Here is a 14,628-nt window from a genome sequence, read left to right as displayed (position 1 = left end):
ACTTGACATTGAATTTATAATCAGTACAAGGCAAGTAAAATGCAAATAGCTAATATGTTCATAAATATTTAAAACTATTATGCTTAAGAACGTAACACGTGAAGGGTTTAAGGTCAACATCTATTGTTTGCATGGGGATGAATTAATAATTTTAAAAAAACATAATTTTTACTAAAATATATTAATATCTTTGATACATACAAGAACATAACAAGTGTTTTACAATTTGTGTAGTTCATGGCATTCTTAAACAGTGCGTCAATATTATATTAGCTAATTTGTAATTTGTTAAGTATTTTATTCCACTAGAACTGAAACGTTTCTAGTCGTGTCGGACTCGCTTTGGCGTCGGTTATGGTTTGATATATTGCTTGAGCCTTTAGTTGCCTACCGGCTGCGTGTAGTATTTATCGCAAAATATCGCAATTCGCGCGCATGCTTCTTCCATAAGTTCACTTGGTATTGTTAAAATGATTCGCATGAATCCTGCCACACCAAATGCCTATAAACAAATCAATAATTCACAATTATTAACATGTTATTTTATATAAATTCAATCATTTACCTCTCCTGGAAGACAGAACACAGATTCTTCTTCCATAAGACGGGAAACAAACTCTAAACCATTCCTGAATTGCGGAAAACATTCACTCTCAATTCCTATCATCATGTACATTGCACCTTGAGGCATAAATGCCTTCAAACCCTTGATGGCATCTATGCCAGCATATGACACTCTTGCTGTTTCCATCAGAGTATTGATTAAATCCTCATGAAAACTTTCCGGGACGTTTTTTAATATTGGACCAAGGGCACCTTGTACCAATGTGTTAGCTCCAATAATTCGTTGACTGAGGTTATTTAGACCAACGCGTATTTCGTCAAATGCTTTGATGGGATCGTGCACTATTATCCAGCCCATCCTCCAACCGGGACAAATAAATCTCTTTGTGAGTCCGCTACAGATCAAAATAGGGACATCCTTACTTAAAGCTGCAAGCGATACGAATTTGTTGCCAGGGAAGACTAACTGCTCGTAAATTTCATCGGCAATGATAGGCACGCGGTGCTTTCGAGCTATTTTGAGGATATTTTTTAAGTGGCTTGCGCTATAGACTGATCCACATGGGTTAGAAGGGTTGTTAACAACAATGGCTGCGGTGTTGTAGTCAATTTTTTTCTCGAGGTCAAAGAGGTTGATTTCCCAGTTGTTTTCGGGTGAAAGGCTGTAGTAGCGTACTTCAACACCAATATTTTCAGCAAGGGTGCGGTAAATTGGAAACCCGGGTTTGGGAATGAGAATGTTTTGTTTGCGGGTACCATCAGCAAGAGCAGAAATGCAAATGTCCAAAGAAGATGAGCATCCGGAGCAAAGAATAACATCACGAGGTTTTACTTGCACACCATCACGGCTTGCATATTCTGCTACAGCTTTACGCGCTTTATCATAACCCACGGATGGAGCGTAGCCATTATGGGCACCGGATAGGGCGGAGTCGACCAATGCTTGAATGGCTTCCTTTGCGGGTGCAAGATTTCCGTATACAGTTGGATCACCTGAAAATAAAAATAAATCAATAATTAGAGACAAATTCTTATTCGTTGAATTAATTATTGTTTATATGGTGTGATTGAATTGCTGTTTTCTGATTGGTTGTGACTGCGGGGCACGAGTTCTCTCTGCAAACCCGTCTTGCAAAGTATTCTGCGCATTTCTTTCCATAGGATTTATGGCGCCCAGCGCGTCGACTTGCTTGCCGACTTGTTAACTTGCATATCATTTCAAAACTCGTCAAATTTGCATATTTGCCCAACGCGCGGAGCAAAAAATGCTTCAAATGCTCATTAAAAATTCAAATGCTGTTAGAAGCGCACATAGAAACAACAACGAGCTGGCCCATTGGCAAAATAAGCAATAGTCATCTTATTTTTCATACAGATTCCAAAGAAACGTGGTTTTCTCCACGTGGTTTTCTTGGTCAACCAATCAGTGAAGAGAATAGCGATCAGCCCACATTTTGTTATTGATATGACGATATAAATTTTATCATAATACATAGTTAATCAATATGATAATTTAATTCATGGGCGAGAACAAGAATATTGTAGATAATAATTATTAAATTCTTAAAAGTTGACTTTTCTTTATCATTTGAAGGTAAAAATGGAATTGTCCTGGGGTATTTCAATTAACTCGTATCACGGTGTATAAAGTTGCAAGTTTAGTTCAATGAGAGCATCACACTCATGCGTTGGCATGGAAATTTCCAGTCACCTTAAGGAAGAATTTTTTAACACTGGTGCAGTTACCTTGATAATCATTCGGATTTTTTATTATATAGTATAATATATTATATAGTACTGCTATTTCAAAACACTGACTTCGTAACAATTTATCTTCGATTTTTTAAAGAAAACAACAAAACACCGATATAAAACGCAATATAACGTTAAATACAATAAATATCGAATACTATGGTTATTAATTATTAATGCGTGTATAAAAATGAAAAATATTTTCGACTAGTTCTTAATGATTAATGATTACTCATGAAAATTGTATTATTGTTATTCTTGCAAAACGTCTTTACGCCTTACATATTTTCGAGAATCTTGTGAAATATTGATATCATAATAATTAATTATATGACTCAATATTACAAATTTTCCGTGTTATTGAACTGATTAATTTAATTGAGCTTTTTGCTGATATATTAATTGATGAAAAAAATATTACTTACCGATTGAAAGTGCAATAACTCTTTTATTGGGATTTGGTTCCAAATGAAGATTGTCTACGATTTCTCGAATGTAGTTGCGACAATTTTTGGCCGAAGTAGAAATGGGTACTTTCCATGGCTCCTGAAGAAGTTCCTCCTCGTCCTGCTCTTTTTGACAGTAGAAGTTGCTTACAGTGTAAGCTTTTGGCGGGTTGTCCAACATTTTCTTATTGAAATTGTTTCAAATAATAAATTTAGTTAATACTTTAACAAGACCAATCAAAAATATTTGACTGCAATCACTATCACTTTTTTTTTTCGTATAATTGGTGTAATTTTATTATAGGGTTAAAAATAATAATTTGTAAAAAATGTAAAAAATTTGAATTATCAATTATCCTGTTGACATTTCGTCAAGCAATAATTTTGAAAAGAAACATGCAACAAGAAGTTGCTGTTGTCAAGGCGGAAAAAAAATGAGCACACGTTTTTTGAGTCTAATCTGTCTGCGTGCTGTCTTCTAGTCGTTTGTGGTTTCGATTTTTTTTTCGAAATTGAAGAACTTTGGCGAGTGCGTGGCGGTTATGTAAACACTGAATGGCGCTTTCCACCTGCCGGTCGGATTTATACCTTTTTCGGGTCGAGCCGGCACGTCTAGTGCTACGCCAGAGCAGCCAGTGCCGACGAACGGTGCAAGCTCAGGGACGAAATAAATAATTCGTAATATTAACAATTTACATAATCAAAAAATAATTGCAAACAATTCATTGAAATTCCAAAGAATAATGTATTGGGAAAGTGTTTCACACTTGATAAACTATATTAGAAAAATTATTTATTTTAAATTACTTAGCCCGGTCGTATAAAATTGATTGGATTTTCTGTAAATCTAGAAAACAAATTTGAGTGGGGTGGGGCCGATCGAAATGTTTGTTTGTCCGCTCGATGAAGATTTGCATTTTGACTCAACTACTACGACGCAGTAATCAATGCTTCAACCAAAACAACATTAACGCACCTTTTCTTTTGCAAAATAAGTTTATAAAAGTATTGGTAGTAGATTTATAGTATTCTTTACTTAGCTTTGCAATAATATGATTGATTGATAAAACACAAATTTGACAAAGATACTCACAGTATTGTCCATTGTTTTTGGTGGAAATCGTTTGACTATGATGAAAATGCAATGGCCGACTCGAATTGTACAAAAATCGTTGTTATATTTATACAAACATCAAAACATTTATAATTACTGGCAATAAATAAATAAGAGGCAATAGTTTTTTAATGCGCTTAATTTTGCTGCAGTTGTTTTCCGCATTGTTGTCTCTTTTATACTGCCATCTGCGAGCAAAACAAAAACAGGGTAATATTAATGAGCTACAATTTTAATATTATGCTCTTCAAAGTCAACTATAATAATATGTTGCATCAACTTTGCTAATTACACTCAAATATTTCTAAGATGACATTAATGACCCAACATAACTTGTGAAATATTTATTAATTGTATAATATGGTGTAATGATATGACTTTGTAATATTATCGTTACTCAATTGCTCAGAAAATGGCATAATTTGTTTGTTTTTGGGGGAAATTCTGCATTGCTCAACTGAAAGAAATAATACTTTGTTATTAACGATCCATTAACCCACAATACTAAAAAATTTAAATGGCCAGAAATATGCAATACAAAAGGAAAATTAAAAATAAATGGGTGATAAGGAAGCGCACGTATTTCCCAGTTCTCTGACACAAGAAGAGGACGAGCGCAATGGCTCGAAACGGTAGGTATTTTTAAGGTGAATGTCAAACGAATTGTATGATAAGATGGACTTATTATGAATACCGATTATTTTTGTGACGTTAAACGTAAAAAGGGTTATCGCCTTATCAGTAATGAAAATTAGTGCAGTTATTTACTATTAAAACCTAAAAAATTAGTTATGTGCATAACTAAAGTCGACTATACGTAATATTTACCCAAATATTTTTATTTTATAATTGTCAGTTTCATGTTCAAAGTTCATTATTAGTTTTTAGATTTTTTGATAAAATTTGATAAAATTAGATTAAAGAAAATAAAATCTTCATAAAATTAAGTTAAAAAATTCTGCCTTCCTTTAAATCATACTACCTAATTGATTGGGTTTGGTTAATTCTCAAAATTAAATATAATTATGCTGAAATAAGTGGAGTAAAAACAAGTTAGACACAGAACATTTAGATTTTAGATATGGCCTTCACATTTTAGTTTTGCACACATTTGGTCCTTATTATTATTTTTTTGTAACATATTTGAAGATGAAAACCCTTTTAATTTTGCTATTAATACAATGTTTAATCATTGCATAATTGATGAATAATTGCATTAATACGCCATAAATTTTTAAAATACAGCTGCATTCATATTTCTAATTTAATTGTTTAAAATATGTATGCTCTAGCGTCATCTAGGTTTAATTTATTGAGTAATTTATACAAATACCATTAATTTTAATTTATGTGCACCTTCCACACATACGCCAATGTTCGTGGATATGAGTTAATGACGTTCTCACACGGACACCAGTGTCATCATTAACCATTAACACGATGTATGCTTACTGACAGCAACAAGAAGTCTAGTTTATAATTCCTAACTCCATATTCCCATTAACAAATGACGAAATATAAATATTAATAATGTCAAAACATAACAAAATGACGAGATGAAAATCTTAAAATGAAAAGCAGCAATTATATTAATAAATAAAGGATTTTATAAAAACAATGTTTTATATTATACTAGCTTTATCCCGCGGCTTCGCTCGCGTTGAATCAATCAAATAAATATTAGAAATCAATGAAGTTGCTTCCGTACGCGTCTGTAGTCACAGAAGAAGTAACAATGAAGTAGAATGGCGGGAAGTTTAAAATGGCTGAAAGTATAGTCTATGGAAGTATAGTGTACAGTCTCCATAGTGTAGTCAATTGGATTTGATGTTGAAGTAGTTGTCGGTAATACTGTGTGATAATACAGTGTGATGGTACTATAGTACTTAGGTTTTAGCTTCATTGCTGGAATGCTAGATGGCGTTAAAGTAGTCAAATAACCAGATGCAGAGGTATTATTGAATAAACAATTTCTTTATTTTATTTAAAAAATAATTTTTTTATTAAATACAAAGTAGCCTATAACCTTTCGGGCACCACCACGTGAAAGCATGATAAACATCAGGACATTCGCATTTATAATATTAGTAGGGATTTTCATCATCTCTATTTTCTTGCGCATGTGCCCCAGCAAGTTTGCGCAAAGTAGGTGATAACCCACGCACCTCACAGATTTATTAGTTCGGGGATTGAGAGTGGTTAGGTAATTGTATTGAATTTATCGAAACATTAGAAAAAAGAGAGATAACGCAGAGCTGAAAGTTGTATCCAATAGAATTAATTTGCAATAATTTTATATTTGATGAGCCTAATGCTCTGCGTGTACTGTTGTGCACACTACGCTTAACCGCAACGGTCATTGCGCACAATCTGCGCACCGCGCACACACTTTCGGCGCACGCGGCTTCATTCGAGTCAGGTTGAGCAGGTAGTGTGTCCGCATGCGGTCGTCACGTCCCGTCGTCATATTTCTTGTGAGTTTGATTCGGTCAATCGAGCTATTGTAAGTCTCGTTGAAGTTCACCATTAATCCATATTCCTACTAAGTTATGTAAAATGATTGTGGTGTGCTCTTGTTTTATTGTTCGTTGAGAATTAAATTCGGTCAATCGTTGCTTTCAATCGAGTATCGTGGGCGTGTGGCCAGTTAAAGTTTCCAATTGGTTCACTGGTAAGTTCATAATTGAGATACTATTCTCGTGTTATTTTCACATTTTTAAATTAAATCTTTATAAAATCTTCGCGATCATGTACCTATCGTATATGGAATTGGAATTGTTTTCGTTTACTTCTCACCGTGCTTATCAGTATCGATATGTATATACGTTGTCGCTTGTCGTTGCAGTGAACACAATACGCTGCCGAGTTTGTTTTTAATTTAGCCGAAAATTGCATGTTTAGTAAAGTAATGAAATTACGCACGTTAGATTGAAACAAGAAGCTTGCGAGCTCTATAAAATTAACTTTTATTATCTATAGCCCAGTCATTTGGTAGTTTTGCTTGGAAAATAGTGCGGGATTGTTGAAAATTGGTATTCATATAGATTTCGAGGTGCTCTTTACGAATTTCAACTTTGCCACCTCGTATCTTGTTCGCTCGAGCCACCATCTTGGAAAAATGGTGTCAAAAAACATTGGATTTTAATTCTGATTGCTTCAGGTGACACAGGAAGAGTTCTTTAATGGCATGAACTGCATTTACTCACCTGCGAGGGTCGGGAAGTGCCCTTAAATCACTCTCAAACTTCAGCAATTTTTGTCATTTTTGAAATGTTGTGGTGGAAAATGGTCTGTATCTCGCATTTCCTTTATTGGATTTTAATTCTGTTTGCTTCAGGTCATAGAGGAAGAGTTCATTAATGGCCTGAACTGCAGTTAGTCACCTGCAAGGCTCGGGAAGTGCCCTTAAATCACTCTCAAACTTCAGCAATTTTTGTCTTTTTGAAAAGTTGTGGTGGAAAATGGTCTGTATCTTGTATTTCCTTTATTGGATTTTAATTCTGTTTGCTTCAAGTGATAGAGGAAGAGTTAGAGTTCTTTAATGGTATGAACTGCATTCAGTTATCCCCAACGATCGGGATTTGCCCTTAAATCACTCTCAAACTTTAGCAATTTTTGTCGTTTTTGAAATATTGTGGTGGAAAATGGTCTGTATCTCGCGTTTCCTTTATTGGATTTTAATTCTGTTTGCTTCAGGTCATAGAGGAAGAGTTCTTTAATGGCATGAACTGCATTTAGTCACCTGCAAGGGTCGGGAAGTGCCCTTAAATCACTCTCAAACTTCAGCAATTTTTGTCTTTTTGAAAAGTTGTGGTGGAAAATGGTCTGTATCTCGTATTTCCCTTAATGGATTTTAATTCTGTTTGCTTCAGGTGATAGAGGAAGAGTACTTTAATGGCATGAACTGCATTTAGTCACCTGCAAGGGTCGGGAAGTGCCCTTAAATCAATCTCAAACTTCAGCAATTTTTGTCATTTTTGAAAAGTTGTGGTGGAAAATGGTCTGTATCTCGCGTTTCCTTTATTGGATTTTAATTTTGTTTGTTTCAAGTGGTAGAAGAAGAGTTCTTTTGCCGTATTAACTACACTCAGTCACTATCAAGGGTTGGGAAGTGCCCTTAAATCACTCTCAAACTTCTGGAATTTTCGTCATTTTTGAAAAGTTACGGTGGTAAATGGTTGTATCTCGCGTTTCCTTGACTGGATTTTAATTATGTTTTTTTCAGGTGATAGAAGAAGAGTTCTGAAGTCGTATGAACCACATTCAGTTACCATCAAGGGTCGGGAAGTGCTCTTAAATCCCTCTCAAACTTCAGCAATTTTTGTCATTTTTGAAAAGCTGTGGTAGAAAATGATCTGTATCTCGCGCTTTCCTGACTCGCTTTTAATACTTTTGAATATCTGGAAGTATTAAATTAATCTCCAAATATCTTTGTTCTTTTCAAAATATTTGGGCCTTGTGATTAAAGATTTCCAGTTGGGCACCGTAGATATTTTGCCTTGTGCGCTAGTAGTACCAAAACAGGCGGCGCTGCTTGCTCAGTACTGTGCATCCACAGCTGTACGCGCGAGACTTGTTTGTAAACAATTTTCTTGTCGCGTTCAGCGAACGTATCGCGCAATACTGATAGTGATCTCATGTTGTCGCAGTTGGCTGTATGTATTTTGCTGCACACGCAGTTCAATTCCGGACATCGAGTGAGGTGCGCGTGTTCATCGCGACTAGTTTTGCACATAAGAATAACTTGTATATATTATTAACTAGCTGACCCGGCAAACTTTGTTCCGCCTCGCTATGCTCTTGAGATTGAGAAGCACGAAGTCGAGTCATACTAACTGACTAACATGATGCTTTTCACGTGCAATTTTTTCTCCTTCTTCAGTCCTTTCATTCACAATCCTTCGAATCCTAGTTGCATTACGGTTTTGTCGGATAAGATTTGATCGTTTTGGTCCCTGCATGTTGAGTGGGGAAGCTACGAAGCATCGCACAAAGAAGAGACGGAGAAAACTCGTTTAGTATCTTCCAAAGAAGTTTTCACTTCAAAAAGTATTAAAAAAAGTATCCTACACTTAGGGTGCATTCGCGTTGGACGCTTACGCGCTGTGAGCGTGCTTACATGTCATTTTCATCGTTCGACTTGGCGCTGTGAGTCACATAAGTACGCTCATGGCTGAGTTCGTAGCACAGACTTCGCGCTCATTTATGCTCACGCCACAGAGGTAGGGCAGCGAAAGCGTGAGCGCCAATTTTTATTATCTGTCAAAACGAATGCAACTTGAGCATAAGCTAACCAAAAAATTTCATTTATTTCTAAATTGTTAAATTCTTTACAATCCCGCAAAAATGGCAAGCAGTCAACCAAAATTAATTTCTGTTGAGCTAACTGATCCAGAAAGTAATAAAATTTACAATTAAATAAAAATTTAAAAAATAAAAATTTAAATTATTTGATAAACAGTTGCCATGTTGATGATTATTGACGCTCACAATATCCAAAACGAACAAAATTTATTTATTGATTCTAAGCGCCTATAGGCCATCTCGAACACTAAAAATTTGTGCTTATAAGCGTGAGCGCTCACAGCGCGTAAGCGTCCAACGCGAATGCACCCTTACTAAGTCTTATTGAAACAAACACATCAACCGGGCAACTTCAACCTACACGTACAAACCCACGCACGTCTATGCTTAGGGGGAAGCTACGAATCGCACAAAGAGGAGAGGGAGATAATAGAAAACATTATATTTGTGTGCTCTTTTTCTCCCGTAGGCTAAACCATATTAGCGAATATGTTTGTTTCCTTTTAGTGTCGTTTAGTGTTCTGTAAAGGAGTTTTCACTTTAAAAAGTATCCTAGTAACCTTCTCCAAACAAAAACATCAACCGGTCAACTTCAACCCACACGTACACACATACACACGTCTATGCTACGAAGCATCGCACAAAGAGGACACGGGGATAATAGAAAACTTTGTATTTGCGTTCTCTTATTTTCCCGCAAGATAATCCATATACGCAAATATGTTTGTCACTTTTTAGTGTCGTTTAGTGCCCTTTTAGAAAAGTTTTCACTTCAAAAAGTATCCTATTACCTACTCCTGGCCCTAAGCTACCTCTCCACCAATTTTTAGCTAAATTGGATTAGCCGTTCTTTAGTTATAAAGGAGTTAACCAACACGACTTTCTTTTATATATATATAGATTGGATATTTAATTCCAGCAAATGAACAATGGCAATATCTATAGGTGAAGTATTGGAGATGCGCGTATTTTAAGGCAAGTTTTTACTACTTCCGACTTTGCTAGATGTTGATATTTTTCTATTTAATAAAATGTATCTATTGTTTAATGTTGTCAATAAAATTCAATATATAAAGTAATATTATAAACTAATTCACTTTTCTATGTGGTACCCTCTTTGTCGTTTTCAGTTTTAAATAATATGGTACATAAATCTTATGTGTGTGCAGCGGGTATAACATAACTAACTGTTGCTTGAATTGTGTTGTTTTTAAAAACATGATAAAAGTAGAAACATTAATAGAAGAATAAAATAACAATGATAAAAGCACTCGGTGGTCGAGTGGAGACGTGCACCTGTTGGTATGCTAGCAGACACGGATCGAATCTGAGGTATAGAAGGCATTTTTCTCAAATATAAAAATATATGGTGCCATTTGGGTTGCATATATGAATTGCAACGAAATATAAGAGAAATTGAAATATAAGTGGAAGGCAACATGAGAAGTAAGAAAGTAAAAGGAGAACGGGGGAACAGAGAAATAAAAGAATGAGTAGTAGAGAGGATAGAAGAAAGAGAACAGAGAGTAGAGTAGAGAAAAGAGGAGGAGGTAGAAGAAAGAGAACAGGGGAGGATCAGATTTTTAAATTTTTTGGCCCGTGTCGTTAGACAGCCCACTGCTTCGATGTGTCCATTGCTCCCGGCCCATCCTACAGCTACGATGTCTCTGCGCTTCATCCCCGGAATTATCAGGCATATCAACAATTTTTATGGTGGGGGATCACCCCCAGAGAGAGGGAACTCCTTATAAGGACAATCCTTTTAAGGTCTTGTAAAAATATTTCTAAGTTTTAAGTCATCTCAAGAGAGGCGACACTTAAAAATATTCTTACAAGTTCTGACCTGTAGCTGAAACGAAAGAAGGAGTGCAGAAATCATACAGGTTACCTTAACAATTTTTATAGAGGGGATCATCCCCTGAGAGAGGGAACTCTCTTAGAGACCTGTTCCTGAAATGATAGAAAGCGAACACACAAATCAAAGAAGTCAATATATCTTACTATTTCTTTATTAATAATAGAATACAAGTTTAGATTTTACAAGTCAACAGAATACATTTCGCTATATTGAAACAGGACTTACGACCTGCATAGCCACGCACATGCCAGCAAGTACTACTTCATAAAGATCTACCGGGTTAATGAAATATGTAAATAGCCAATTTTCTCGGTGATTGAAAATGGAAACAAATATACAATAGGAAAATTTAAAGTGTAAACAAAAAACTCTCAACAATACAAACGCCGCTCGTTTTCACTCGACGAGCAGGCAAATTAATAAACAGGGTGTTCCAGAAAGAAAATTCAAAGTGCAATCGGGAAAATAATAAAAACTACAGACAAAGCAAAATTTTCACGGGCACAAAGGAAAACATATATACAATGTGTTCTAGAAAGAAAATTCCATGTTCAAAACAGAGAACACTCAAAACTCACAACTAAAGGTGTTTTTCTACGTGATGTTAGGAAAACTAATATACAAGGTGTTACAAAAAGAAAATTTTAGAAACTACAAAATTTACAAATTAACAACAGTATTTTAATATAAAATCTGAGATTTTACTCGAAAACATCGGAAAATTGAACAAAAAAGTGCTACAAAAATAAAACACTTACATTTTAATATATTGTGAATATATATTTATTAATTGATGGTAGAATCAACTGTATAAGGTAACCGACGGGAGAAGCATCATCATAAATTGATAGAATATCCGGCGGAAAACATCTAAACAGATGGCAAGCGACGGCGCGTAGCAATACAGTCGGTAAATACGACAGAAAATAAATATTTCATTGAAAATATTAAGATATACGGAGACTATGATAGCGAAAAACTATTCAACCTACAAGATTGTGTTAGATCAACAAGAAATGTTTTAATTTAATTATGCTAACGAGTGCAATTCGATTAAAAACGTTCACGTGTTCAGCGAAAACATGACCGAGCCGACGGCAGACGGCCTAGTGAGCGTGGTCGATCACATGAATATTGCCAATTTTAATAATCTTCAGATACTTTTTTAAAACAGTGTTTGCAATAAAGCAGTAAATTTCTGATAAAAATGCCACCACGTGCAAATGCAATAATCAATTTAAGTTAAACCACCTTAGCGAAAAAAAGTGATGAAGAGATTTTTGATCCAGGAATATATTTTATCAACTGAAAACTCGCGCAGAGATTAACAGACACTTATTTCTTACTTAAGAACACTCTAACCGCCACAACTCATCAAACAAAACAGCCACACATGCTCGTTACGAATAACAAAAAGAGTACTCGACGATTAATTGACGCGTTCGCGGATCACGCGGTGAAACGACTGCCATGTGAGCGACGCGTTGCCAGGGTTGCCAGGTAAAAGGCAGGTACGTCGCGATAATACGCATCAACCGAAGAAAAAAGTTGTTTATACACAAACGTAGTGGTAAATACGTAGTTCAGAAGACGAAAGTAAAAATTCACAATATTGAAACAACACACAAACACGAAATCTACTTTTACTTTCAATATTTCTCGGTATAAGAAAATAATATATTGGTTTTGGGATGCAATAGGGATAAGGAAGTATAATAAAGTATTAAAATCGGAAAAAGAAGTAAAAAAAATTATAACAAAAAATACATGAGGCGGTACGGCCCCTTTTCTCAGTTTTTTTTTTCAATACCAAATAACACAATTTATATTTTATATTTTATGAATACGATTCACTTCTACCGCTACCTTCGTAGGGTGCCCTGAACACGAGTCACTTATACCGCTACCTTCGTACGGTGCCCAGAACAAGAGTCACTTCTACCGCTACCTTCGTACGGTGCCCTGAACACGAGTCACTTCTACCGCTACTTTCATACGGTGCCCTAAACACGAGTCACTTCTACCGCTACCTTCGTAGGGTGCCCTGAACACGAGTCCCTTCTACCGCTACCTTCGTAGGGTGCCCCGAACACGAGTCACTTCTACCGCTACCTTCGTATGGTGCCCTGAACACAAGTCACTTCTACCGCTACCTTTGTACGGTACCCTGAACACGAGTCACTTCTACTGCAACCTTCGTTCCGTGTCCTGAACACGAGTCACTTCTACCACTACCTTCGTACGGTGCCCTGAAATTACTCCGAACTTACTGTGATACCGCGTTCACGCGTTATACTAAAAAAAACAAACTACAATTCCTAGCGCAACGAGTACTACGGCGCACCCACACAACTTTCAATATAACTCGCTTAAGGAAATTTTCTCGCAATAAATTTCAATACAGGGAGAAACAGAATTAAATTCTGCATCTGGGAAAATTATTCCGAACTTATTGTGACACCGCGTTCACGTGTTTTACTAAAAAAACTACAATTCTAAGTGCAACGAATACAATGGCGCACACACACAACTTTCAATATAACTCGCGTTACGGAATTTTCTGGAAATAAATTTAAATACTTGGAGATACAGAATTAAATTATGCATCTGGGAAAATTATTCCGAACTTATTGTGAACACCGCGTTCGCGTGTTATAACAAAAAAAAAACTACAATTCCCAGCGCAACGAGTACTAGTGCGTATACACACAACTTTCAATATAACTCGCGTTACAGAAATTTCTTGCAAGAACTTTCGATACTGAGAGATACAGGAGTAAATTCTGCATCTGGAAAAAGTATTCCGAACTTATTGTGACACCGCGTTCGCGTGTTATATCAATAAAACTACATTTCTAAGCGCAACGAATAGAATGGCGCACACACACAACTTTCAATATAACTCGCGAATTTAATTCTGCATTTGGAAAAATTATTCCGAACTTATTATGACACCACGTTCGCGTGTTATGCTAAAAAAACTACAACTCCAAGCGCAACGAGTACTACGGCGCACATTATTTCAATATAACTCGCGTAAAGGAATTTTCGCGCAATAAATTTCGATACAGGGATATACAGAATTAAATTCTGCATTTGGGAAAATTATTCCGAACCTCTTGCAGCACCACGTTCGCGTGTTATACTAAAAAAACTACAATTCCTAGCGCAAAAATTACTACGTCGCACATAGACAACTTTCAATATAACTCGCGTTACGGAATTTTCTTGCAATAAATTTCAAAACAGGGAGATACAGAATTAAATTCCGCATCTAAGAAAATTATTGTTATATCAAAAAAACTACAATTCCTTAAAGTATCTCTTAGATAGGAAAATTCTCTATCAAATAAAAATATAAAATAATATAAGCACCACTAAAAGTACTAAAAAGTGACATTTTTCAATTTTTGCCCATTTTATTCAATCGCGAATATCTCGTAAATTAAAAGAGATAATTAAGAACGGATCGCAAAAAATTCTAGAATCTACAAATTGAGTCAATATTCACAACATCAAGAGGGAAATTGAGCAAAAAAGTGCTATGAAAATAAAACATTTACATTTTAATATACCTATTGTATTTAAAT

The 14,628-nt window shown here is 35.5% G+C and overlaps 1 protein-coding gene and 1 long non-coding RNA gene across 6 annotated transcripts; one reads left to right on the top strand and one right to left on the bottom strand.

Moving 5' to 3' along the window:
* Positions 1-162: 162 nt before the first annotated feature.
* Positions 163-3,334, bottom strand: LOC135795868 (tyrosine aminotransferase-like). Its single transcript, XM_065307662.1, has 3 exons — positions 2,742-3,334; positions 566-1,557; positions 163-502 (listed from the first exon to the last, which is right to left on the bottom strand). Exons 1-3 carry the CDS (start codon positions 2,941-2,943, stop codon positions 380-382), a joined length of 1,317 nt encoding a protein of 438 aa, XP_065163734.1. The 5' UTR covers positions 2,944-3,334; the 3' UTR covers positions 163-379.
* Positions 3,335-6,255: 2,921 nt separating this feature from the next.
* LOC135796094 (uncharacterized) lies at positions 6,256-9,336 on the top strand. Of its 5 annotated transcripts, none has more exons than XR_010549242.1 (7): positions 6,256-6,379; positions 6,470-6,547; positions 7,037-7,164; positions 7,214-7,523; positions 7,573-7,699; positions 7,749-8,046; positions 8,102-9,336. It is a non-coding gene; the product is annotated as an uncharacterized lncRNA (long non-coding RNA). The 5 variants fall into 5 exon arrangements; XR_010549243.1 differs by having other exon boundaries at positions 6,257-6,547; positions 7,749-7,876; positions 7,927-8,046; XR_010549244.1 differs by having other exon boundaries at positions 6,257-6,547; positions 7,214-7,340.
* Positions 9,337-14,628: the final 5,292 nt, after the last annotated feature.

This window comes from Atheta coriaria, unplaced genomic scaffold (assembly GCF_025399875.1).
Source record: "Atheta coriaria isolate IRGN ID8LTWV9N9 unplaced genomic scaffold, Caltech_Dcor_3.1 hic_scaffold_7_pilon, whole genome shotgun sequence".
NCBI lineage: Eukaryota > Metazoa > Arthropoda > Insecta > Coleoptera > Staphylinidae > Dalotia > Dalotia coriaria.
This window is presented reverse-complemented; position numbering and strand designations above follow the sequence as displayed.

Excerpts from the sequence above, each read along its gene's own strand:
- LOC135795868 (XM_065307662.1), bottom strand. The coding sequence starts at position 2,943 with ATGTTGGACAACCCGCCAAAAGCTTACACTGTAAGCAACTTCTACTGT. Across the intron at positions 1,558-2,741 it reads AGTTATTGCACTTTCAATCG|GTGATCCAACTGTATACGGA; the intron begins GTAAGTAATATT and ends TTTTATTTTCAG. Across the intron at positions 503-565 it reads TGTTCTGTCTTCCAGGAGAG|GCATTTGGTGTGGCAGGATT; the intron begins GTAAATGATTGA and ends ATTTGTTTATAG.